The sequence below is a fragment of the Sander vitreus genome, chromosome 8 (genome assembly GCF_031162955.1).
Source record: "Sander vitreus isolate 19-12246 chromosome 8, sanVit1, whole genome shotgun sequence".
Lineage (NCBI taxonomy): Eukaryota > Metazoa > Chordata > Actinopteri > Perciformes > Percidae > Sander > Sander vitreus.
Window position 1 is genome coordinate 17,067,010 of NC_135862.1, and position 24,652 is coordinate 17,091,661.

General features: G+C 40.9%; 2 protein-coding genes across 4 annotated transcripts; both read left to right on the forward strand.

Annotated features, from left to right (window-relative positions):
- The first annotated feature begins 790 nt into the window (after nucleotides 1-790).
- On the forward strand, nucleotides 791-11,423 carry LOC144522265 (transcription factor 12-like). The gene is made up of 13 exons (XM_078257207.1): nucleotides 791-972; nucleotides 3,301-3,400; nucleotides 4,130-4,275; nucleotides 4,364-4,487; nucleotides 4,586-4,656; nucleotides 5,070-5,166; nucleotides 5,280-5,353; nucleotides 6,111-6,287; nucleotides 7,109-7,220; nucleotides 7,356-7,509; nucleotides 9,116-9,345; nucleotides 10,068-10,246; nucleotides 10,464-11,423. The coding sequence occupies exons 1-12, from the start codon at nucleotides 904-906 to the stop codon at nucleotides 10,208-10,210; spliced, it is 1,497 nt and encodes a 498-aa protein (XP_078113333.1). The 5' UTR covers nucleotides 791-903; the 3' UTR covers nucleotides 10,211-10,246; nucleotides 10,464-11,423.
- A 1,561-nt stretch (nucleotides 11,424-12,984) lies between these two features.
- Nucleotides 12,985-24,285, forward strand: LOC144522266 (cingulin-like protein 1). 3 transcript variants are annotated; one of them, XM_078257209.1, is made up of 19 exons: nucleotides 12,985-13,089; nucleotides 14,563-15,558; nucleotides 15,632-15,726; nucleotides 16,328-16,433; nucleotides 16,538-16,633; nucleotides 16,719-16,867; nucleotides 17,379-17,520; nucleotides 17,629-17,841; nucleotides 17,935-18,141; nucleotides 18,276-18,380; nucleotides 18,582-18,734; nucleotides 18,889-19,059; nucleotides 19,800-19,952; nucleotides 21,036-21,125; nucleotides 22,272-22,355; nucleotides 23,274-23,398; nucleotides 23,665-23,773; nucleotides 23,867-24,030; nucleotides 24,137-24,285. In XM_078257209.1, the coding sequence occupies exons 2-19, from the start codon at nucleotides 14,590-14,592 to the stop codon at nucleotides 24,213-24,215; spliced, it is 3,210 nt and encodes a 1,069-aa protein (XP_078113335.1). In that variant the 5' UTR covers nucleotides 12,985-13,089; nucleotides 14,563-14,589; the 3' UTR covers nucleotides 24,216-24,285. The 3 variants fall into 3 exon arrangements, with proteins under 3 accessions (XP_078113335.1, XP_078113337.1, XP_078113336.1); XM_078257211.1 differs by lacking the exon at nucleotides 12,985-13,089 and adding an exon at nucleotides 13,169-13,192; XM_078257210.1 differs by lacking the exon at nucleotides 12,985-13,089 and adding an exon at nucleotides 13,193-13,259.
- The last annotated feature ends 367 nt before the right edge of the window (nucleotides 24,286-24,652 follow it).

Here is a 24,652-nt window from a genome sequence, read left to right on the forward strand (position 1 = left end):
TCTATTCTGGCTGTTCAAGTATTTGAAAATGAACAGTGGACTTCCTATGAAATCATAAATCTTAGTGGTGTGTTGGCACATGCAGTAGGTCACTGTCAGTTTCAGCACCAGGGCAGCGGACAGTGGATTTCACTTATCACAGGAAGTCTGACTGTTTAAGTGTTTTACATTAACACAGCACCCAGGCAGGCTATGTATAAATAACTATGGAGCTCAACACGCCACACATGCCTACAAACTAAAGATCTGGATCTATTTGTACATGTAGGTCAGAAAGGGGTGTGGTAGCCTCTGTTTACTGGAAACCTCTACCTGCCTAACAGGAGATAATCATCGTCACCGTCATCACTGCTTACAGGGATTTCTGAGCTTGCTTGCATATGATTTTACACCAACATAGGATGTCATAGGAAAATGATGACAGCTGAACAACAAAATGTATAACCCACTCTGGTTATGGCTTTTCTTTTCTTTTCCCTGGTGTGGTCAAGGTGTTTGATCATGCGTCGGTGGGGAATTCCCTGATAATTACAAGATATTTTAATGATGCCATTTTGCACAAACATACTCCTTAATAATCAACACACACCAAACACTACAGCCTGACTATGTTTATTTTTAGACTTCTCTTTAATAAAATAATAAAAAAAAGATTGCTTATAATATTCTAGACCAGGCTTGTAGTACAATAATCGCATCAACCCTTGGCCACCCCTCTCTGCTGCCTGGAATGGTCCAGCCCTTATTTGCATAAGTTGTCTGCGGGTAGCTGCATGACCAGCAGGGGTAGGTTAGGGGAAGGAGTGCATGTGGACTACATCCACATGAGTGAAGACACGGACAGACAAGCTGCTTGTGGACTGTATTGAGAGCTTGGAGCCTTGCACTGAACCAGACGGAGTTATGTACTGTGCTCATCCTGTCTCTGGCACAGGCAACAACTCATTGATGTATTGCTACAACATGAAACCAGTGAGTACATTATATACATTTATGTTTTATTTTCAGAGGACACAGGGAACTGTCAGTTTGTTTGGTGATGATACTCTTTGATGGTATTCTCAGATGGTCTGTTTGTTTGTTTGTTGACTTGCATAATGAAACACTGGTTTCCAGCTTTATCCATTACTGTAATACTGGTTGAAGAGCCTGTTATCTAACTGACATCCAAAATGTTGCATCAGGAGGAAATTCATTCACGTGCAACCTGTATAAAAGTTAAGAGAATTGTAACTTAACATTTTCTCATTTGCATATACCTTTTAATGAGGCCTTTCAGAGTTGGTGGGGATGCTTCCTACTCTGCACAGAACATTTGTTGGGATGTAAGGTTGTTTTATCTGGCTGAATCATAGTGTGTGTGTGTGTGTGTGTGTGTGTGTGAGGTTTTTGTGTTTTGGGGAGGTCATGTCTGTTTGTGCGGAATGTGTCATTATTACTTCCTTGAAGAGTTGTGTGTACATGGTATGTAAGCTTATTCTTGTTCTTACTTCAGTAGTGCAAGAACAAGGTAAAACTCTCTGTGAGTTGCCCATTGGTCACTTGTTTGTTTGGTTCCCCATTAAAAGCATTTAAACCAAGTTGAAAATGTTTATTTTCTGAGAATCAAAATCATAATTAGCTACGAATCAAACAACTTATAACAACTCACCATGCACAGCACTGAAAATAATGTTCAGTAACACCTCACTCACTTGTGGTTTTAACAATCTCATGTTGAAATGCACCGGTGAAGACTTCCTGTTAGCAAAGCACCATGTAGTCAAGCCTAGCAGCAGCAAACATCTTGACATGAAGCAGATTGCTTCTATTTCTATTTGATTTAACCCTGCTATGTTGGAGCAGTCCCTCCACCGCTGCTGCCATTATCAAAGGCAGCTTTGATCTCTGTGAGACTAACCATATCCAGACATCGTGGATCACAGAGGCAGAAAATTGGTTGCATGTGGCTGGAGTTGGCCGTGATGGAGCACAGCATAGGCCCTGAATAGCAAGTTGATATTTCACTCATCTAGCATGGTAATGCTGTGTACATTTACAGTACAATGGGAAAATAATATAGCTGGTTTTTCTTTTTTTGTACATTGTTGTTTTTCATTTTAGATATCAAAATAACTTTTAAAATGCAACTAATAGATTGCCCAAAAAGGACACATGTTTAAAATAAGTATTTCAAGCAACTATGAAGGTTATATAGTATTTAAATTCTCCCTTAGTTGTGGTTTTTATTTTCTGAAAAAAAAATCCCTTATCATTTGTGATGCCGTGATTGATGGTTCCTAAATCAATGCTATGCTAAAAGAGGATGCCATGGTGACGACCCCTCTCCAACGGGGGCCAGAGAGGGCGTGCTGGGGCGGGGGTGTGACCATTATTAACGGGTCGCCTGCTATGCTGATGGTAAGGAGGACAATTGGCTTTATCCTTCGCCATATGCTGCCCATGGCGGCTCAGACGGGCCCAGTGTCGGCAGGGGCTCCTCTGTTTGGCCAAGCCCACAATCACCATGGGACTCATGCCAACCAGGGGTGTGTGTGCGCGCATGTGTGTGTGCGCGCATGTGTGTGTGCGCGTGTGTGTGTGTGTGTGTGCGCGCATGTGTGTGTGTGTGTGCATGTGCATACTCAAGAGAGTCTTTAATAGCCTGCTTTACAGAACTTGTTGTCCGGGTAACTGACACCCCATTGATGCTGTGCAGGGAGGTTTATTTTCATTTCCTGGGGCACATCAAAGCAATCGAGGGAGGTGCAGGTGCAGCCCAGACCTCTTGGTGGGTTTGAGTGAGTGAGCATGTGTTGGTGTGTTTTGTCTGCATATTTGTAGTTTCTATCCTTGTGCTTTACAATTAAAAGATTAAAAAAAAAACATTATTCTTAGATCTGTTTACTATATTTCCTTTTATTTGGGGTCATTAAGGTGAGACTCAGTTCTCTGTTTCGTTTCTTTCTGAGGACACAATAGAAGAAGGCCTGCAATGCAATTTTATTTGGGAGGAAATTGTATCTCAGTCTTCTGAAGCCAGCCAAACCTGATCATGATTAGGGCAGGGATTTCTCATGGTAAATCCGGATGAGGAGGTGCATGGATCTGCAGCTTATGGATTATCGCAAATGCTCTAAGTGTGCATCAGCTCTCTGTTTTGTTTCTGTAATACTGTTGCTTTAGCTCACACTCACAATATTCATGTGTTTTTGTCAGTAAGATTGGTGTGAGTATTACAGACACACAGAAAAATATTGTTTGTGTACATTATGTCGTGGTTCAAAGTTGACAATGCCTTAAACAAGCTCTTCTCCTTAGGTTTATGGGCAGTCTCCCACTAATGACGACATCAACCAGAACTCATCTTCACATTCGTCCAACAAGGCCCACAGCAATGTGTTCGCAAGCACCTTCTTTGGTGAGCTCAACAACCATGATTATTTTAGTAGCGGGGCAATGACTATAATAAGAATCATTCTGCTTTGGTTCAGCAACTCAAACCTATCATCCCTTTTAGTATGGTGGCATCTAAATACATATACAAATACTATATGAGTTTTTAGGGATAACAAAACAGCCATCAACTATTTGGTCATAAACCAAAGTAATTCAAATTTGGCCTGATGATGGTGCTAGATAAAAAATCAGACGATCAACAAACATTCTTAGGGAGAAATGAATGTGTGTACCAACTTTGACTACAATGCATCCAATAGCTGTTGACATTTCACTTAAAACCACAAATGTCAACCTCATGGTGGCGCAAGAGGGAAAGTCAGAGGATCCCCTCAAGTCACTTGGATTCATCCTCTGGGGACCATGAATTGGAAATTTAATGGCAGTCCATCCAATAGTTGTTTATTATATATTTTAGTCTTAAGAACCACCTAAAAGAACTATTCAAACAATGGCATGAAAATAGAATTAAGATTACATTGAAATGTGAGTATCAAATTTAAAGAGCCTTTAAAAACTGCACATTGCCTATGATTCTCAGAGCTCAGACAAAGATTGTCACATCAGTTATATAAATTAACATTTCCCAGCCATTGATTGACTGATCGGCTGCTGTAGAGCTTTATGATTTTTAACTGCTGCTTGAGATGCTGCTCCAGTGCCGGCTATAACATATTGTTATCTATTTCAGAGGGGACGAGCAATTCGCCTGACATCTGGAATGCTGTAAATGGGCTGAACCAGCAGGGCTATGAAGGTGCATTGGGAGCAGCCACAACCCACCAAACACAGCCGGGGAGACACAGCAGCCTGCAGCCGCCACAACACAGCCACCTGGTGAGATTTACCTCCAGGACCTTGGATCTTGACAGCACAGCACCGTTTAACCCCTGTTGACTGTAATGTGTGTTTGCTTACTGTTCAGGACTACTCCCCACATTCAGTGATGGCTGCTGACATGAACAGGGGTCTCCCACCAATGTCCACTTTTCACCGCAACAATACAGCGTCACACACTCCGTCAATCAACACCTCAGAGAATTCAACAGGTGAGGAAATGGAGAATATAATCTTCACTGCTTATTTCAGCTCTAGTTAATCTGCTCTTTATTGTAATATCTTACAATTGGTGTTTTTTTGGTTTCAGTCTCAGGGAGTAAGGGACATGTGTCAGGAGGATCACAGACGGGCGATACCTTGGGCAAAGCTCTGGCCTCTGTAAGTATGCACCACCTTAATCCAATTAGCCCGGCTCATCTATGCCATGTTATGTTCAAACAGTCAGATCAGAGCATAAAGCAAAGCCCTGAGAGCCCCAGCTGCATAATGCAAAAAGAAAATAGTGGCTTGTCCCTGCCTGTAACAGACTAGTGCATATTAATGTAGGGCTACTCTCGTGCTGCTGGACTTTTTATTGGCTGCCGACTAGTAAAATGACCAGAATTGATGAGTTTAGTTCAGGTTACGAGCCTGCTCCAAAGGCTGTGGCAGCAGCTGTAAAACCCTACACAGAAATGACAAGTTGTGCTTTTAAAATGATCCATGCCTTACTCACACTCCACCCTTCCCCCTCCTCTCTCTCTCTCTCTCTCTCTCTCTCTCTCTCTCTCTCTCTCCCTGTCTGCTGCCAGATTTATTCCCCCGATCACACCAGCAGCAGCTTCCCCTCCAGCTCGTCCACACCAGTGAGGTCTCCGTCTCCGCTGCCCAACGCAGCTGAAACTGCAGGTAAACTAGAGTAACACATGCTGCTGTAGCTGCTGCCCAGAGTGAAATATTATTTACATTCTGTATTTTCCAAACCTTTTATGGTCTTAATTTGGTTGTTTTCTTCCTCTCAGGTACCAACATGTGGCCCCGGAGTTCAGTTCAGGCACCAGTGTCACCACACTATGAGTCTTCACTTATATCATTGGTAAAGACCTAATATGATATCACATGCCTGATGTTAAAATTAGTATTGTGTCATGAATTAATGGATATATAAATAAATGAAACTCATGCGAGCATTGCAGCAAATATAATAAGGAAAAAAATGCAATAAAGTACGAAAGACAAGAAATAAATACTCCTGTATAAAAAAACCTAAAAATAAATATATTAAATAAAAGTATATTCAAACAAATACCTACATGTGCACATACCTACATGAATTTGGACTATTATAAAAAATACCAATATAATAATTTTATACTCCGCAGCAAACACCCAGAAGAGACTGCAAATGGCTACAAAGCAAGGAAAACTAAAACTAAACTTACAGTTTGCACTGTACATAAAGTGTGTGGACTGAATTTTTTTTGGAATGATGGTAACCTTAAAGAAATGGCTTCATATTTTTGAAAATAGGCTTATTTGCTTTCTTGCCAAGAGTTGGCAGAGAAGATTGGTACTTTAGCTTAGCCTAGCTTAGCATTACAACTGGAAACTGGGTTAGCCTGTTAAGTTAAGCTTACTGGCTGCTGGGTGTAGCTTCATATTTAATGCACAGACATGAGAGTGGTATTGATTTTGTCAGATACCTCTTGGCAAGAATGTAAATAATGCTAGTTCTCAAAATATTGAACTATAGAGCTGCAATTTGTTAAAACAAAATGTCTCATCTTTAACTCAGAGGATATTAAAAACTGTGTCCAGATTGGCAAATGCTACAAAAAACATTTTGTTTGCAGTCTCAGGTGGAGGACCGACTAGACAGACTGGACGATGTGATCCACGTCCTGAGGAACCACGCTGTGGGCCCCACAGCCGGCCTACCCACTGACATCCACGGCCTGCTAAACCAGAACCTCCACGGCCATCTGGTATCTGCCAGCACTCTACCGCTCACCTGCCACACTTCAGCCATGGTTAGCAACTCTTCCTTTGACACGTGTGTGTGTGTGTGTGTGTGTGTGTGTGTGTGTGTGTGTGTGTGTGTGTGTGTGTGTGTGTGTGTGTGTGTGTGTGTGTGTGTGTGTGTGTGTGTGTGTGTGTGTGTGTGTGTGTGTGTGTGTGTGTGTGTGTGTGTGTGTGTGTGTGTGTGTGTGTGTGTGTGTGTGTGTGTGTGTGTGTGTTCAGGAATTTTCCACCCGCTATGTCTGCATGTTTTCCTCATGTAAAGGTTGTTGTCCTTGAAATAGGAAACTGAGCACAATGGGAGAGCGCTGTGACGCGTCACCCTTGTATGGAGAGTGCTCACTATGTGCAGACTCTAATTCCACTGTGGGGTGATGGGGGACGCCTGTATTGTGCAGTTCCCATTCCAGCATGTTTCCCTTTCAGCAGACATGGGGATTTTGGCCCAGCTGGAGTGGAAGTATATATGGAAAGGATTTTTAGTGTAATCCTTTGGGGGAGGCGGGGTATTAAATTCTCTCACTTTTATTTTTCCAAATGATGTGTCTGTCCAAAGTGAATCATTCCTGAAGAGAATTAGTGATATGTGTAGGGAGTATATAGTAGTTTTAAGGGAAGGCTTAAGATTGTCTGAGATTAAATTAATTCTGTAGAGAGAGAGAGAGAGAGAGAGAGATCTACCCAGTATTACGCCGGAAATGAGGAGGCAGATGTTGGTTTTGTGACTTATTTGTCATTGGTTGGATCTAAAAGTTGTATGTGACTGACCGAGCCAGGCTCGCTGTCTTATGAACATATTAATATCTCATTCCTTTTTTTGTGTGTCATAAAGGTTGAAGCCGTCAATATGAACAACAACCACTCAGCCTTCCAGAACCGCACACAAAATGGCCACCCATATTCAGCCAGACAGAGGGCCACTCTTAAGCTCATGCAAAGTGGAGGTAAAGGCTGCTACATTCATATATTTCACCTCTTTTATCTGAACGTTTGAACCTTTGAGCCATTAGGACTTAAGAGATCTCACATTTTTAATATGTATGCTGTATATGTTCTTAATTATGTGTGATCTCCCACAGGAGGTCTGGGAGTTCAGAGTAATCTGGAGCTGAAAATGGAAAGTGGGCACAGGGAAGAGATGATGCACACCAATCACAGTCACAGCTCTGACAGCCAGAGATCAGATGAGGAGAGCGAACACAAAACACAAGGAGAAAACAGCGGATGTAACAGGTAAACAGTACCACTTTCCTGCTTTTCTACTTAGTAGGAAAAAAACAGCATTCCCCTGGTTGGAAAAACTAGTTCAGTGTGATCATTGAAGACTCACTGTGCTAAAATAATTGTGGTTTGCATGATTCATTAAAAAATAATTATGAATATATATGTATGTATTTTGTTACAGTAAAATAGTACAGCAGATTTCAAAATAAAAGTCCCTCACTCAAAGGCAAGTATTAGAGCCTTCTTGCCTTTCGGTTTCCACTAATTTAAAACACTGTCTGTCAGAACCCCTGCTGTGAAGGGCAGCTGTGTCCAAGCGAGCCTGTTTAGCTCTGCCTCATATTTCTTCTTCATGTTGCAGTAAATTAAATGAGGAAAAAAAGAGGAGCTGGCATGACATACAGTGAATGCTTAAGACATAAATCATTGAAAGGTGTATTTTGGTGGTGGGGTTATCAGAAAGAAATCTTCAAAACACAAGGGGTGCCAAAATAAGTCTTTTTATACTACTGGTATCCTACCACTGTCCTCAGTATAAGAGCAACATGCAGTATAGGATGAGTTTTCACTGCACTTGTATTATTTGTAACTAGAATGGCAACTGACAACTTTTTTCATTACTGAATAATCTGCCGATTATTTTTCTCAATTAATCAAAAAACCTGTTACAAGTTCCCAGATGCCAGTGTGATATTAAATATTTGCTTTGTCTGACCAACAGTCCAAAACCCCAAAATATATTCAAATTACACAAGCAGCAAATCCTCACATTTGAGAAGCTGGAAATAGGGAGTGTTTTACTTTTTTTTTTGCTTAATAAATTAATTTAACAAATGTTTGCATTCAGTTGCACATCACTCACTCAATTGCCAATTAATTTTCTGTTTTATCAACTATCAATTAATCAGCAGATAGTTTTCAGCTCCATCTGTGACATCAGACTTAATCGTTGATGATGAAGGATGGCATTTTAGATTTATTAATTATTAATTGTTTTTTTAGTCTAGATGAGCCAGACTGTTGAAAATCTCACATATTAATTTGAGTGTACGTCCTGGTGTCTCCAGTTTCAAAGGTCACTTAAGGACAAACCATGTTTTCTTTTTTTTAGATCTATAATCTAGTTGAGGGAAATCGATGTTGGCATATGTAAACGATGGTCCAGCAACACTTTTTCTACTGGACATGTTTCTTTGTTTTGGTTTCTTTTTCAAATTAATGAGACAATGATTGAAAATAATTATAAAAAGCTGACTAAAAGTGCATCTCTTAAATATCTATAGTTATTGACAGAGTAGAGATGTGCAAAAAACAAAAAGTTTCAAAAATAAATACACTCATGGATTAATTATTAATAAATGTGCCCTTGATTACATTAGCATTTTGTCAATGTACTATGTAAGCCCCTTTCACAGAACAAATGAGGGTATCACAGATGACAATAGGAGACTCAATTACATGATGTCAGCTCAGTGACCAGCAGAGGGCAGAGAGACCCACAAAATAACTCAACTCTTATGTGTGATCCACTGAAGCTTTTACATCAGTTAAATCTGTAACTGTTAATTAGCATCCTTACCAGTGTTTTCTCATTTAAATCCGATTCATGTTGTAGTATCCATGAGGATGAGGATCTGAGCCCGGAGCAGAAGGCCGAACGTGAGCGCGACAGGAGGATGGCCAACAACGCCCGTGAGCGTCTGCGTGTGCGGGACATCAACGAGGCCTTTAAGGAGCTAGGTCACATGTGCCAGCTGCACCTGAAGAGTGAGAAGCCACAGACCAAGTTGCTGGTGCTGCACCAGGCCGTGGCAGTGATCCTTAGCCTGGAACAACAAGTCAGAGGTCAGTGTATCCTAAGATGTTTCTATGTCAAGTCAAATACATAATGTAGAGAGTGAAGATAAGGGTTTGGGAGTTAGTGTAGGACAGTAACCAGTTGGTTACAGACTCTAAACATGTTTTTAGTCACAGTTTATCCAGAGTGAAATATCTTTTTAAACCTTGAGGGCAACACAGTTGGCTTTTTACACAATTAGCAGAAATCATATCCACCTGATGAATGTAAGTTTTAGCTCTGCCCACCAACTCCTGAGGGAAATATCATGAAAAAAACTGTTCACCAGCTAGTCACTAACTTCATCTGTTTGCTGTTTGATGCTAGGCAGGTAGTGTACAGTGGGCCTTTTCACCCAAAACTACACTGATGAGAGCTGAGAGAGCCAAAACATTAAAATTGCGAGCCGTAAAATGAAAACAATAAACTGAGAGAAATCTGGTGCATTGTCCGTGGGTTTGTCACGAGTGACATATTTTACAATACATGTAGTCAAATTGATCAGTAATATACAAATATTGATTAGAGCTGCTTTAAAGCCACTATGACACAATAATTGGTGATACACTAAGATTAATAATGACAGAAAAGTCGACATCCAAAGCAGAATTCATGAGGTATTTTCAAATGGTTTCCCCAGAACAAAAATTCCTGAATCTGCATTACAAAGGGGTACATGTCTTTAACTTCTTTATTTAGTCAAATGCTAACCCATTGTTGAATCCCACAGAGAGGAACTTGAACCCGAAGGCAGCGTGTCTGCGGAGAAGAGAGGAAGAGAAGGCGTCTGCAGTCATGACTGATCCACAGTCCATGCATCTCGCTTTCCATCCCAGCCTGACAGACCCAGCAAACCCCATGGGCCACCTCTGAGCATCTAATAATAACTACTGCAAATCCAGCAATCAAGTAGGAAACATTCACTTTTGCAGTTACAGTCACGTAAACAGTTATACATCTGTGATAAGCATTTTCCAAAATGATAGATGCATGTTATATGTTTTTTAGCCAACAGAAAATATGTTTTTTTTGTTTTTTTTTAAGAATATTGTTGTTGAACATTACTGTAATAATATTTATATGAAAAGTCTCATTTTGTAATTATCTCTGTGTCTTTGATGTACAGATGTTGCGTGAAGTGCATCCCAGGAAGCGTCCGGCTGTTTTGGACATCCAGTGTTTCTTCTAAATTTGGACCAGAGTGGAAGGTGTCCACCTCTCAGTTGAACAATCATCTCCCCGCTTCCCAAACGGACTTCTAACTTTGTGCCTAAACTTAACTTGTAACAGACAAATGCATTGTAAGCTGCAGATGTTTTGTACATATTTTGTATATTTATTGATTATCTGTCCGTTTTTGAATATATCTGAAAGGAAGAAACCCAGTAGTGATGAGGTGTCATCTGCAGTTTTAGATTTTTTGGCAGATCCAGATATGTTTATGACAGTGTATCACTATTTACCAGGTACACTCGTGATTTCCACCAGCTCAGAGGACTGACATTCCTGTGTGTGTGTGTGTGTGTGTGTGTGTGTGTGTGTGTGTGTGTGTGTGTGTGTGTGTGTGTGTGTGTGTGTGTGTGTGTGTGTGTGTGTGTGTGTGTGTGTGTGTGTGTGTGTGTGTGTGTGTGTGTGTGTGTGTGTGTGTGTGTGTGTGTGTGTGTGTGTGTGGGAGTTTGACCATTCTGTGAATGAACAGATCTCCGAGAATGTTCTTTAACATGTGGGCATTATCTGTCATTTGTATATTTGTTACAAATATGTGTTATACTGTAGCACTGTCGACAGGATTACACTTGATACGCTGGTGGACAGAATCCTTCTTCTCAGTGTAATTATTGCTCTTCAGACATAGTCCAAGCTTTTTGCATGTTTGAGTTTTTAATAGAACATTACACTCTTTTTTTTTATAAGTTATGTAACTTATCTTTTATACAAATATTGTGAATTTCATAATGTCTCTATTTACTTTTATATAAGAAAACCCTTGTGCAGTTTCACTAGATGTAGCCACAGTTCATGCTCTGAGCAATACAGTATTCCAGAATAATTGATGTCTTGTTTGCTTATCACACTGCTAAACAAATAACAAATAATAATCAAACATAATCTGAATAATATCATAATATGTACAGTACGTGTACAGTTTGAAGTAGCCCAAAGGCATGTCAAAATGATAATGTAGCAATAAATGTCTTTTTTTCAAATAGTGTGTGTCTGTATGTTCTGTAATATCTTTCAGTAAAACACATGCACACACACCTACTGTACTGTATACATACAGCATAGTGTAGGAATAAGTGAAAGTACTAATACAACAATGTAAAACTATTCCATTATAAGTGCATTCAAAAGTGTACTTAAGGAAAAATACCTAAATATTATCTGCAAAATGCACTTAAAGTATCAAAAGTAAAAGTGCTTGGCCTTTGTGACTTATAAATTATCATAAACTACATTATAAGAAGGTTGTAGTCATTGTTAGATTGTTATTGTCATTTAACTGTTGCAGCTAGTCCATGTGCAGCTAGTTTTCGTTACAGTTTTTTTCCAGTGGTTTCCAACCTAGGGGTCGGGCCCCTCCCTCCGAACGGTCACGAGACAAATCTGGGGATTTGTGAGATGATTAATGGGGTAGGAAAGTAAAAAAAGCCAAAATTATCAAGGTAATGAATGTGAAGTACAAAGTTCTAAAAGAAACAAAATAGTTGTTGCTGATCACAAAAACTGAAAATGATACAATGTAGCTTTAACACGTTTAGTAAAGCCTGAGCTGTATGACAGCAAAGACCAAACATTACAAACTACATCAGCTAAAAGAAACAGGTTTTTACAAAGTTGCTGTTAAACACTACACATTTACGATCTAAAAAATGGCCCAGAGTCAAGGTCACCTATAAAGGGGACTTTTCAAGGGGCTGACCATGTAATCGAAACATCCTAGGTTTGACTCTGCATGGATCTTTGTTGCCCGTCATCCCCCTGTCTCTCCCTTCATTTCTTGTCAGTTCTCTCCTGTCAACTCTCCAATAAAGGACTTTCACATAGCTTGTGGTCTATTTATAGAAGGGCTCCTATTCAGAAACCAGTACAGAAAAAAACATTTATCCAAGGCCATCATACAAAGATGTAACTCGGGGGCACCCGAATGAGCCAAAATAAGTATTTGATGAGGATCTTTTTACCATTATCCCCACATTAACATGTTTTTTACACAGAAAAGTCCAACTGAAACCCTAAATATGTCACAGGACAACTACTGCCACTTTCCTCTAATGTGTTGTTCAATAAAAACATATAAAATCATTTTTACAGGACCAGTGACGGTTTAGGAATATTCAAAGCTAACAGTAAGCTACTAGGCCTCCTAAACAACAAACATCTGCAATCGTCTCTCCAGGTGATCTTAAACTGTTATGGGAACTTTTAACCTCCTTCATCCCTCTAACAGTCTTTGTTAGTCATATTTCCTTCTATACACAGTTCAGTGGATTAAAATCACTCTGTTACAGTGTAATAAATGGTCCTATTGTTCTGATAATTTTTCGTTTCCTATAAATCCATATATATGTCAGCATATTAAGCACTTAGCTACAGAAAGTCATATGGATTGAATATCTGACACAGAGGCGGCAGTGAACGCCTCTCTGAGCGGGACAGGGATCGTGTCCGGGCGGAGGCAGGACGCGTTAAGCCACAGAGGAGGAGGAGGAGGACTCTGTTCAAAACTACTCAGACGGGGAACACAGCTGGTAAATTTCAGCTCAGATCGATGTCTTTACAACGCATGCTTCCTTAAAATAACAACACGATATTCTTCTACAGCGACTTGTAGTGTATCTGCGGGGCTCAGTGGTGAGTTCAAGGATCTTAATGTAGCCTTTGATACTCTGAGGTATTTTTTCATCTTCTTTCTTCATCTGTGAGTATAAAGTTACAGTTTTTGTGTGATAGACTTTTTGATTGATGTTCCTTAGATTAATTAACCTTAATTTAATGTGCCAGTATATGTTTTCGCAAACTGTAGGCTAGACTTTGTTTACTGTTAAAAGGGTGATGTAAAGTTTATTTAGTAAAACCGGAAAAACGCAGATCCCCAGCACATTTTCACAGCCTACCTGCATGGGATTCACTCATCAACAGTGAAACTTCAAAAATGTGTTCAAAAGTGTGATGCCAATATAATAAAAATAATAAAAGAAAAATCCCTTTTATATAGCCTATAGGCTATTGGACAAATGCATAGGAACTTGATTTGGACTAAAATGTTCCTCTTTCTAATAAAGCACACGTTATTAAAGGTTTATATGCTGTAACTAGTAGCATTACTAATAATTAATAAATATTATACTAAAGTTTCATGGAACAGTTATAATCTATTAATAAGAACATAATTTGGGTTGCCAAGTTGTACAAAATCCTCGTCCACCATGACACTGGGTTTGTCATTTTAGCTCTTGAATTGACTGTATGACTGTTAAGTAGCCGATGTTAGTAACCTAAAGTTGGTAAAAAATGGATTTTGGTGGTCAAACAGCTACAAAGACAAAGCAAGTGTCAAAGCAATGCTGGAGGAGGATTTACCACAACCTGGCAACCCAAAAGTTGTTCTCGTTAATGACTTAATAACTGATCTATAAAACATTAATAACATTATTAAAACAATTATAGAACCTAAAACTTTAAAACCTTCAAATGTGCCTTATTAGAAAGTGGTACCAATAGGCAATTTTTTATTATTATTGTAAATAATCTGCAAACTGTTGTATTATTAATTAAAGCCATCAGGATAGTGCTCTTAAGAAGATACCGTTTTGTCTGCTGCACAACACCTCCTTTGTTTTTGTGGCTCACAATAAAATATTTGATGACAAACATTTTCCTCAAGTGTCCATGTCCATACCATGAAGTGGATGACGACTTGGAGACCCCGGCCAGTTGTAGTCGTCATGCAGTTATACAATAGTACACTGTCATGAGCACACAGGAGGAGCTGTTTTCATTGCACAGCAATATCAGGCTCTCGTCAGTGTCCATTTATTCTTCATGTCGGCTGAGTGCAGCTGTGTGAGGAGCTCCCTGGATGTGTGTCATTGTGTCCCAGTGTGGCTGTGACCCTGCTCCAATGTTGTGTAAACACTAACCTCTGATTCTACAATTCCCATGCAGGGTCTGACAGCCTCCTTCAGTGTCATTTTTAACATGTCGGTTTGTTTTTTCACCAGTTCATCTGTTAATCTAGCGGAGTCACGATGGAGTCTCACAGACTGAGTGGCTCACCGGATATCAGGATACAGAAGAGCTGCATACAGCAACACAGTCCCAGAGGCAGCCAGGACAACTTGTTTGGAGTCAGGGTGCAGATCCAAGGGATTAAAGGTCAACCCTACGTGGTTCTGAACAGTTCTGGCCAGGAGATCCATCGGGACATCTCAGTCATCACTCACCAGGCGGGGTACAATCCTGGCATGGTGAGGAGGTCTGTGGATGAAAGACATTCTCTCTCTGAGTCACAGAGGACTGCAACCTCCTCCACATTTCATTATCAGAAACACCCAGAGATTCTGAGACCTTATGACCCTGAAAGTAATAACCTGAACTTAGTCCTTCATTCAGCAGTTTCAGTTGCTCAACCTGGAGAGCTAAACACTGGCCTTCCTTCTGAGACTGCTAATGTGACCAAACCCAGGATCCCTCTGCCTGCTGAGGGCACAGTGGAAGACCAGAGTGAGGTGGCCCAGAACAAGACACCTTCCTCATGTAGACAAGCCCCTGCAAGGTCCCCAAACTCGGTGGGTACAGACTCCTTCCTATCTGTAGGGAAGCTAATAAGCCAGTTCAACAGCAGCCAGCGGAGGGGAAGGGCAGGCCCAAGGAACAGGTTGGACCCAGAGCAGTGTCGAAGGTCGCGCAGCGCGGACAGCGGTCCACCCTCATACTCCTCGTCCTCCTCTTCCTCCAGCAGTGCATCATCTCTGAAGGGCATCAGGGGTGAGACCCCAGGTGGGATATATCCTCCGGGGTCAGCCAGGGCTCGACTCCTTGACGGAAAAGCCTCTTTGGCAAGGGAGGAGAACAAGCCCAGCACACTGCTTAAAGGACACCATGGAAAAGAGACAATGTCTCCACATGCTGCAAAATTACTTCACAGAGCAGAGAAACCCCTCATCTCCAGGTTATATAGTGACCATACTGATGAAACTGATGAAAGAGAAACACAGGTAAAGAGATTAGCACCAGGGCACAGTTGTAATTTAAAAGGGTGTATTTATTTGCTGTATTTTCCTTAAACAGGTCACTCCTGATCTTCTGAAAGGACAGCAAGAACTCTCAGTAGACCCACCTGAAGACACAGCAAAACAAATGCTGTTCACTTACCTCCAGGATGGGTAAGTGCCACTCAGCACTGAGCACTTTTAGTTAAAGAAATAGTTTGACATTTTGGGAAATATGGTTATTTGCTTTCTTGCTCTAACTCTTGGTAAGAAAGCGAAAAAGCATATTACATAAATGTTGAATTATTCCTTTAAAACGGCTCAATGAATGAGTTTGCATTTGCACTTTCAGCTCCAAAGTTCCAAAATGAAAAGATTTGTTTTCTTTAACACTTTCTCTCTTTTTTTTAACCCAACACATTTTAGTGATTAGCTTGTAGTTGTGATCATGTAGTGTAGTCAGATAAGGGGGTTCTGCTCCAGCTGTGTGTGCTCACGCAGCTGTCAGGAATGCAGAGCATGTACTTCTTTCCACTGATAAAATAACTTCTTCACATGGAAAGTTTTTATGATCCATCAGTGGCTTTTAAAAAATATATTTGCTGAACTAGAGTGTTTAAAAACCGCCGTCAAAAGAGTTACACCTTTTCCTTTCACTCCATGGAGAGGTCCTGCACTGCCATGTCTTTGTTTAGCAACTGATTACATTTAATGTTATCATTACACCCTGTCAGTACTGTTAGCGTGTTTGTGAAATATTTTTCTTGCTTCTCAGGACGACTGATGATGACTCCACCACTCAGAAGAAAGTCACCCAGCTGCTTGAAAGGGTCAACAATGTCAAGTGGAAGACTGCTGAAAATGTGGAGGAGGAGGAGAAAGTGTGTGTTGGGATGAGATGTTTGCCAGTGTTGATCACTGGTTAGCATGATTTAATGTCTTGGTCTGAAACTAACCATAATGTTGGGCGTTTCCACATATGTAGGATTGTGCAGCCGAGGTGAAGCTTTTGCAGGAGAAACAGGCAGCGCTGGAGAAAGAAGTGTCTGAATTAAAGCAAAAACTGGAGACAGAGATTAAGGTGTAGTGCAGTCCCATCCTGCTGGTTCATCTCTTAAACACTCACTTATTTTTCCTGTGACTGATGACGTTGTTGTGTTGCACAGAATGAAAAGACTCTAGCCAAGGCTTGTGAAAGGGCCAGGACAGAGAAGAAGAAACTTCAGGAAGAGTTGGCCAAAAGTCAGGAGGAGCTCTGCAAACTCAGCGACAGACTGGCTGAGATCGAGGCCAAACTTCAGTCTACCAAACACGAGTAAGAATCTGACCTCTGGGTCATTCAGGAAGTTTACAATGAAAACTATGCTATGTAAAAAATATGCAAATCTTATCAGCTAAATGAGGGCTGCTATACTCTCCCAAAATGTCAAACTATTCCTTTAAATGATTCCTCTGAGTGTTTAGTGTCGCAAGTGTATCAAACTAAGTCAGATGTTTTTCATTGATATTAAATGGGACGGTTTTGAAATGCAGAACTAAATAGAATACCTCGATGCTATGTTCCACTTCATTTAACTAAGCTTCTGCTCATACTCTAAGGTCAGTCAAGTGAACTGTGATGTATGATCTGATGACAGTCATTTGACCGAAAGCAGGGTCAAATACCATTTGGATTAAGTGTGCAGATATCTTATTTTGTTATCTAATTCTATCTAGCACCTTTCTAAAACTTTAAAGTACGTTAAGCAGGCTTCTTTCCTTGATGTAAAATATGGAACTAAAATTATATCTGTCTTTTCTGCATACTTTTTTGTGTATGTCGTCAGACTGACTCAGATGAAGGCAGAGAGAGAGAGATCTAAGACGGAGATGAAAGACCTTCAGCAGCAGCTCTCTGAGATGCACGATGAGTTGGACCAAGCCAAGAAGGCCGAGGTGATAAATACAGAGAAAGAAGTCCTTATGGAGGTAAACAAAACCACATGAACAAAATACACTTCACAAATCAACAGCGGCTGTAAAGCTCCTTCACTGGACTCTAGGCAGTGATGTGGTATTTTGATGGATGTCTGTCAGGAAATGGCGCAGCTGCGTGTGGACTTTCAGGAGATGCTGCAGGGGAAGGAGGAGCAGGAGGACATGCTGCACCGCAGGGAGAGGGAGCTCAGCGCCCTGAAGGGGGCGCTCAAAGAGGAGGTGGAGACTCATGACACATACATGACCGCTCTGAAGGATGAATATGAGAATGAGCTTGAAATGCTGCTCAGGGATTTAGAGCTGGCTAAAGAGGTAACAGGGCATGACATGCATCTCTACTACTTCTCTTTATTTTCTAAAGCTAAAACATGGTTTCATAATTTATTATTCCGTCCTGTGTCACAGAGCAGTGCTCTGCTGGGTCAAGAGAAGGCTGAAGCAGAGGAAGAGAGAAGTGCAGCTAAGGTGCAGTTAAAGGAGCTGAGCCAGGAGAGAGATCAGCTGAGAGGAAAGGTGCAGGAGCTGAACAACAAGGTGGATCAGCTGAGTCAGGCAATCCAGGAGTCTAAAGCCACAGAGAGACTGCTGGAGCAGAGAGAAAAGCAGCTGGAGGTGGGAAACTTTATGGAGAAAAGAGTAACATATGTAGTTTACTTTTTATTGTTATGTTTCTAAATGTTTTTATCCACATTTATCTTACTGATGTGATCTATTCTGCCATGTTCTATGTTTTCCTTGTTCCCTAGAGAGAAAAGCAGCAGGTTGAGGAAGTGCTGAAAGATGTGAGGAGGAATGAGGAGGAGATGTGTCAGTCTAACCAGTCGCTGCTCACTCGCTTAGAGGACGTGCAGGTAAAGCAAGGTTGCTGTTAGCTTCTGAGTAACCCCTTGGTGGAATTTTGGTGGCCTAAGTCTCACATGCATACCATGTAACTACAACGTACATTGTTGCATGCCATCCCCTCTCTCCACGTTTCTTGCCTCTCTACACCGTCTTTTTAGCCCTGCTTGGAAGCTCACAGTCATTCCGTTTCCTTTGTGTGTTTTTCCCAGGGTAAGTTAACCAAGCTAAACTATGAACACAGGGACCTGAAGGAGAAGCTTAAGGAGGAGAGGAAACAAATAGAGGAGCTATGGAAGACTAAAACTGAGCTAGAGGATGTGAGGAGGCTGCAGGACAGGACTGTGGAGCAACTGCAGAGGAAGGTGAGAGGTGGACCTGGACTATTTATTGGCCCCAAGGCAACATTTGGAGCCAAATAAGACCTTCAAAACTGTTATCTTAACTCTGGAGCCAGTCTTGTTCACACACCCAAAGAGGTCCACTTATCTCACTGTAGAAGCTCTTTGTTTGTCTCAGATGAATAGCATTATAGAGGAGTGCGAGGCGTCTACAGATGTACTTCAGAACCAGGTTGATGAGGCCAGAGACAAGAGTCAGAGGGAGTTGGACGAGCTGCGGAGACAGCTGCAGGAAAAGGGAGCAGAGCTGGAGAAATACCGACAGGCAGCCAAAAAACTCCAGGAAGAGGTGTGGTACTCATTGTCTCTCATCAGCATGTGGGTACAACTGCCTGAGTCACCAATAACATAAAATGAAAAGTCAACACTAGGATAAAAAGGAGTTATGTCATTTTTTTAAGTATTTTTCTTATTATTAGGTCTAAATGGATCTTAAAACAATTTTCAATTCAATTAAAGTTTTTTGTGAGATTTAAAAAATATATATAAAAGCTAGTCTCAGATGTATTACCCGATTTAAATAATTCTATAATAATGTCTGACTGATTGACCATTACCTAACAGATTCTTTGCTGACTCTTTCAACATTTATATAGTATGTCTATTTATGTATATTGTGTTATTCCTGATCTACATTACCACCTAGACCACTATTTGCACTAACTGTATTTTGACTCTTCACTACATCTCAGCAGTGTTATAGACTGTCTATTCATGTATATTGTGTTGTTATTACCTTATCACTTTTGCATATCGTCCGACTTACTTACACCTCACCTTGCGCCGGCTTTGTAATGCCTACCTAATCTGCACTTTATGTAGCCTATTGTATTGTATTGAATGTGAAACTGTATGTTGTCTTGCACGCTTATGCTTTTCTTGGCCAGGTCATCGTTGCAAATGAAAACCTGTTCTCAACGGCCTACCTGGTTAAATAAAGGTTAAATAAATAAAAAAAATAAACAGCAGACATTGCATGTTACCTTATCTTACAGTGTGTGTTTGTTCTGTGGTCTGTTATGTGTTCAGCTGCTTCCTCTGGAGGAGGATCTGCGGCGGTGTCGCCGGGAGCAGCAGGAGGCCCAGCTGAGGGGCCGGCAGCTGGAGCAGAGGGTGGAGGAGCTGGAGGAGAGGAACACAGCCACGGTGGGAGAGCGAGAGCGCCAGTTCAAAGTCATGGAGGTAAAGGTCTCAGCAACCTTAACTTAGGAAACTAGAAAGCCTGACTTTTAGTCTCTAGTATGGGTCAAACATGGGTCTAAACACTGGATCCTACATTTCATCTTTAGTGAAAATGAATTATATTTGCATAAATGTTACGTTAATATTAATAATTTGTTGCTAATGGATGAATATAGAAGAAAGAAGAAGAAGAAAAATTACCCACACACTGCTCTCTCATCCCAATTTTTCTTTTTTTTGTGCAAATATTGGACAATATTTTGACCACAAATTGTCTTCCTCAGGTCTGACCGTCTTTTTGTGCAGATTATTGTTACTCAGCACCTGCAAAGAATTTATGATGCTCCTCGTTTTTTAACAAATGCCAAATGAAATCAAATATCTCTAAGCTCACAGTAGATCTCATCCTTAAGTCGGACTGTAAACATAAGTGGAGTGTGTTTAGATGACAACAGCAATGTTCCATGGCATAATAACATACTGTATACAGGTATATGTTTGCTAAAAACTGATGATCATCTGAAGCTTTCAACTAGAAACTGTACTTACTCTCATTAGAGTGCATGTGCTTCAGTTTTTTTTCACATTTTGAAGTGTTTATCTGATCAGGTGCCAGTATTTGCACTGTGAACTATAAGGGTGCTGAAAAGTGCCGTAGCAACACCATCTCTCAGCATCTCTTTGTCTTGCTGATTACAAAACACCGTGACATCATTGTGATGACTGTTGGAACGGCGTATCGACTGAGGAAGCTCATGTTTACTGTACAAAGTTATCAGACCTGTCTGGGTGTTCTCATTCTTTCACTCTTTCCCCCTTTTCCAGTGTCAAACACTCTTTTCCATTCAGCAGTTAAGAAACGTTCAAAATCTTTTTCAGATGTTGTTTACTTTGTCTCACTGCATTTATTTCCACAGCTTTAGTCATAAATGATTACCCAATACCCTTCAAAAATAAGTCAGTCAGTTTTCTAACCACAGCCTCAAGAGATAGATTCATCATGTCCTCTGTACTTGTAAACATTACAGCGTAATGCAATATTTCTAAACTTGACACATTTTTCATGTGTTCCTCTCCTCTCAGGGACGTATCAGCCAACTAGAAGAAGCTCTTAATGATGAGCGCAGCAGTGCTGACCGCCTGATGGAAAGATTAGACAAAACCAAAGAGCAGGCAGGTCCACTCCCTCACTCTCATTTTGTATTTGCTAACATTCATACATTTCCCCAACTGTGAAGAGACAATCCTTTAATCTTCAGTTTGAGCACCCAGCCCTACATCTGTTTCTATCATAAACAGATTTAGAGCTGAGTACTCAGATTTCCTCTCAGACATTTTTTGTTTCTTAACGTTCACTTTATACCATCACATACCAGACTTCATATATGTTTCTTTATCTCTGATGTCGCCTCACGTCCTCAGTGCGCCTGTAAAGTAGGCCACCATTCATGGGAACAAAGTGATGCAGACTAATTGACACAAAACACAGGGCAAAGACAAAAAACAGCAAACTATTGTGAGCAGCTATTCACACTCCCTTCACTGGGCCTCTGGGTGGTATTAGAGAGGAGAGAGCCTTCAGATCTGATGTGGCTGCTCAGACCAGACAGCATTTCCTCTGACTTAAGGAATTAAGCTGAAAACTTTTCATTTAACCTGAAAAGTGCTTGTCAACAGGTGCTGCCCTTTTTAATAAGGTATGACTGGGTTTTCAGTCAATATGTAAGACAGTACATAGAAAGTGCAAGCCCATATTGAAGTCTATGGTTAGAAATTGGCATAAAGAATTAGTTAGGGATTCAGAGCCCACGTTTTACGCTTCTTACATTTACGTTATGCTTTACAGTATATTTTGACTGAATGCCAGTGGTGGAAGAATTATCAGATCCTTTACTAATACAGTACCAATACAGCAATGTTTACTGAATTTCTGCTTTGTCTTGTAAAATATATTTTATACTTTGACCCCTTTGAGTCTCAAAAACGTATTCAAATGAAGCCACATGAGAAGTTTAGAGACTAAATGTCCCCCTGGTTGATCTGCCAACAACTCATAGACATCTGAAACATGTCAAGAGAGGTCACATATGGATGTGTTGAATTGATTTTTCTTTATGTAAAATCTTAATCTGGTCAGTAACCAGTAACTGCAGCTATCAGATAAATGTGGTGGAGTAAAAGTATCAAGTAGCATAAAATGGAAATATTCAGGGAAAGTACAACTACTTAAAAATTTGACTTAAGTTCAGTACTTGAGTAAATGTACTTAGTTACTTTCCACTGCTGAATGCTGAAAACTGTTCCCTCTCGGTGTGACAGATGGATCAGATGAGGAACGAGCTGATGAAGGAGAGAGCAGTCAGGCAGGACCTGGAGTGTGACAAGATGAGCCTGGAGAGACAGGTACTGACCTCTGACGCCATGCACAACAAAAAAAAGTTCTTTATTTTGACAACAGATCCTGGCTCAGATATGTCATATCCTCCATCCATCTTCATCCGCTTATCCGGGGTCGGGTCGCGGGGGTAGCAGCTCCAGCAGGGGACCCCAAACTTCCCTTTCCTGGGCCACATTAACCAGCTCCGACTGGGGGATCCCGAGGCGTTCCCAGGCCAGGTTAGAGATATAATCCCTCCACCTAGTCCTGGGTGTCCCCCGAGGCCTCCTCCCAGCTGGACATGCCTGGAACACCTCCCTAGGGAGGCGCCCAGGGGGCATCCTTACCAGATGCCCGAACCACCTCAACTGGCTCCTTTCGACGCAAAGGAGCAGCGGCTGGCATGAAAATCCACACTTGGGTCCCCTGATTTTATTATTATACACAGATGTGACACATGTACTTTTTACTTTTTTAGAATTTATTATTATTACTAATATTTTTTTTTCTCTTCCCCGTTTTTTACTGTTATCATGATTGCACATTGGCCTTGTAGCACGTCCTCTAGAGTATGCCATCGCAAGTGAAAAGAAAATCAACTTGTATCGTGTTGAATGCGTTTCCTTCCTCATAAAACATTTGCAAAGCTGATGTGAAAGCTGATGTGAAATGAAAATGTGAAACCTGCGTTGTTTACATCCACGTTTACAAGTTAGCAGTTTTCTTCTTTCCTGCCTTTTCTGGCACAATGCTGTATTTCCTCAATGGAATAATGTGAAACCATTGGCTGGACGGTGTATTGCTCCATCTGCCTGATTGAGTGCATGCATGTGTGTCCTCCTTTGACAATGCTCCATAGCACTACTATTGGTCGAAGACTCCCCAGGGTACCTCTAAACTTTGCCTAATTTATGATATTTTTTCTGTTTTATTCCCTCTGTCAGAATAAAGACCTGAAGAGCAGAGTGACTAATTTGGAAGGATCGCAGAGGCCAAACCAGGATTCACTCGTCTCCAAACTGAACAGCCGCATCCAGGAACTCGAGGAAAGGTTGCAAGGAGAAGAGAGGTGAAAGCCTGCACATTAAATAATGACCTTATAGCTCTTAACAAAAATAAATATATACAGAGTTTGTATTTACCAGCGCAGGATAACACTTTGGATTATGGTTCCATCAGATACTTGATGGTAGCTGTCGAGCACTGAACCCACTCATATCCCTTTCCCTGTGGTTGTAAGAGTGAGAGTATCTCTGGTCTGAAACACACTAGGAAGGTGTTGAGTTACAGGAAGCTGCAGCAGCGATGTGATCTCCTGGTGCTTTTTGCTCTCAGAGACAACAACAGCCTGCAACAAGCGAACCGCAAGCTGGAGCGTAAAGTGAAGGAGATGAAGATGCAGACGGATGAGGAACACATCAACCTGCAGAGCCAGAGAGACCAGGTAGACACGTCTTTAACTATATAGAAAAAAACAAAGTTGTAGTCAGGAGCTGCAGACTTGTGATTCAATATCTCACTCTTGTGAACTCTGCAGCTGACTCAGAGACTGAAGACAGCGAAGAGGCAGATGGATGAGGCGGAGGAGGAGATTGAGCGTCTGGAACATGCCAAAAAGAAGGTGCAGAGAGAACTGGATGAGCAGATCGAGGCTAACGAGCAGCTTCATGGCCAACTTAGCTCACTGCGGAACGAGATGAGGTGACCACTCACCTTCTGCCACTGAGTTTCTGCCTCGAATATACAGTGTTCACATCAAATCATGTCTTTCTTTAACTCCAGTCATTTTATTTTTCTGCATTAACAGGCGTAAGAGGAAATCACCTCCTCTCATTAAGGTTGTGGAGGACGATGTGAACGACGTGGATGACATTGGATCTGATTGACTGACGTGTGATTAAAACAAAATGCTGTCCAACAACAATTTCTGGACTTTATTAATAAATGTTGGACATACTGTGAAGAACCCATGATACCATGATTCAACATAATTTCATTAACAAACTCAGGTGACTTCATGATGTTTCCAGTTGTGAATAGCGTGGCACCTTACCAAGGCTGACCTCTTGTGGCAACACATATAACTACAATATATATAATACCTGACAAACTGATGTTTTTACAATGCAACTGACATACTGGCTTATTTACATGTATCTCAAATGGATTAATTTGTTTCCTAAGTTATTACTTTGCAGTGTGAGTTAATATGATGCAATCTGAAAAACCTAAACTGATGAATAAATGTGTGTGAGATACATTCACAACATTAACTCATGTTTATACACCTCCAGAAACTCTTAAAAGAAACAAATCCAGCTGT

What these genes read in the sequence shown, in the direction of transcription:
- LOC144522265 (XM_078257207.1), top strand. Translation starts at nt 904, where the DNA reads ATGTACTGTGCTCATCCTGTCTCTGGCACAGGCAACAACTCATTGATG. An exon ending in ATTGCTACAACATGAAACCA is followed by an intron (nt 973 to 3,300) that starts GTGAGTACATTA and finishes TCTTCTCCTTAG; the next exon opens with GTTTATGGGCAGTCTCCCAC. An exon ending in AGTCTTCACTTATATCATTG is followed by an intron (nt 5,354 to 6,110) that starts GTAAAGACCTAA and finishes TTTTGTTTGCAG; the next exon opens with TCTCAGGTGGAGGACCGACT.
- LOC144522266 (XM_078257209.1), top strand. Translation starts at nt 14,590, where the DNA reads ATGGAGTCTCACAGACTGAGTGGCTCACCGGATATCAGGATACAGAAG. An exon ending in ATTTAGAGCTGGCTAAAGAG is followed by an intron (nt 17,842 to 17,934) that starts GTAACAGGGCAT and finishes CCTGTGTCACAG; the next exon opens with AGCAGTGCTCTGCTGGGTCA. An exon ending in GCCAGTTCAAAGTCATGGAG is followed by an intron (nt 19,953 to 21,035) that starts GTAAAGGTCTCA and finishes CTCTCCTCTCAG; the next exon opens with GGACGTATCAGCCAACTAGA.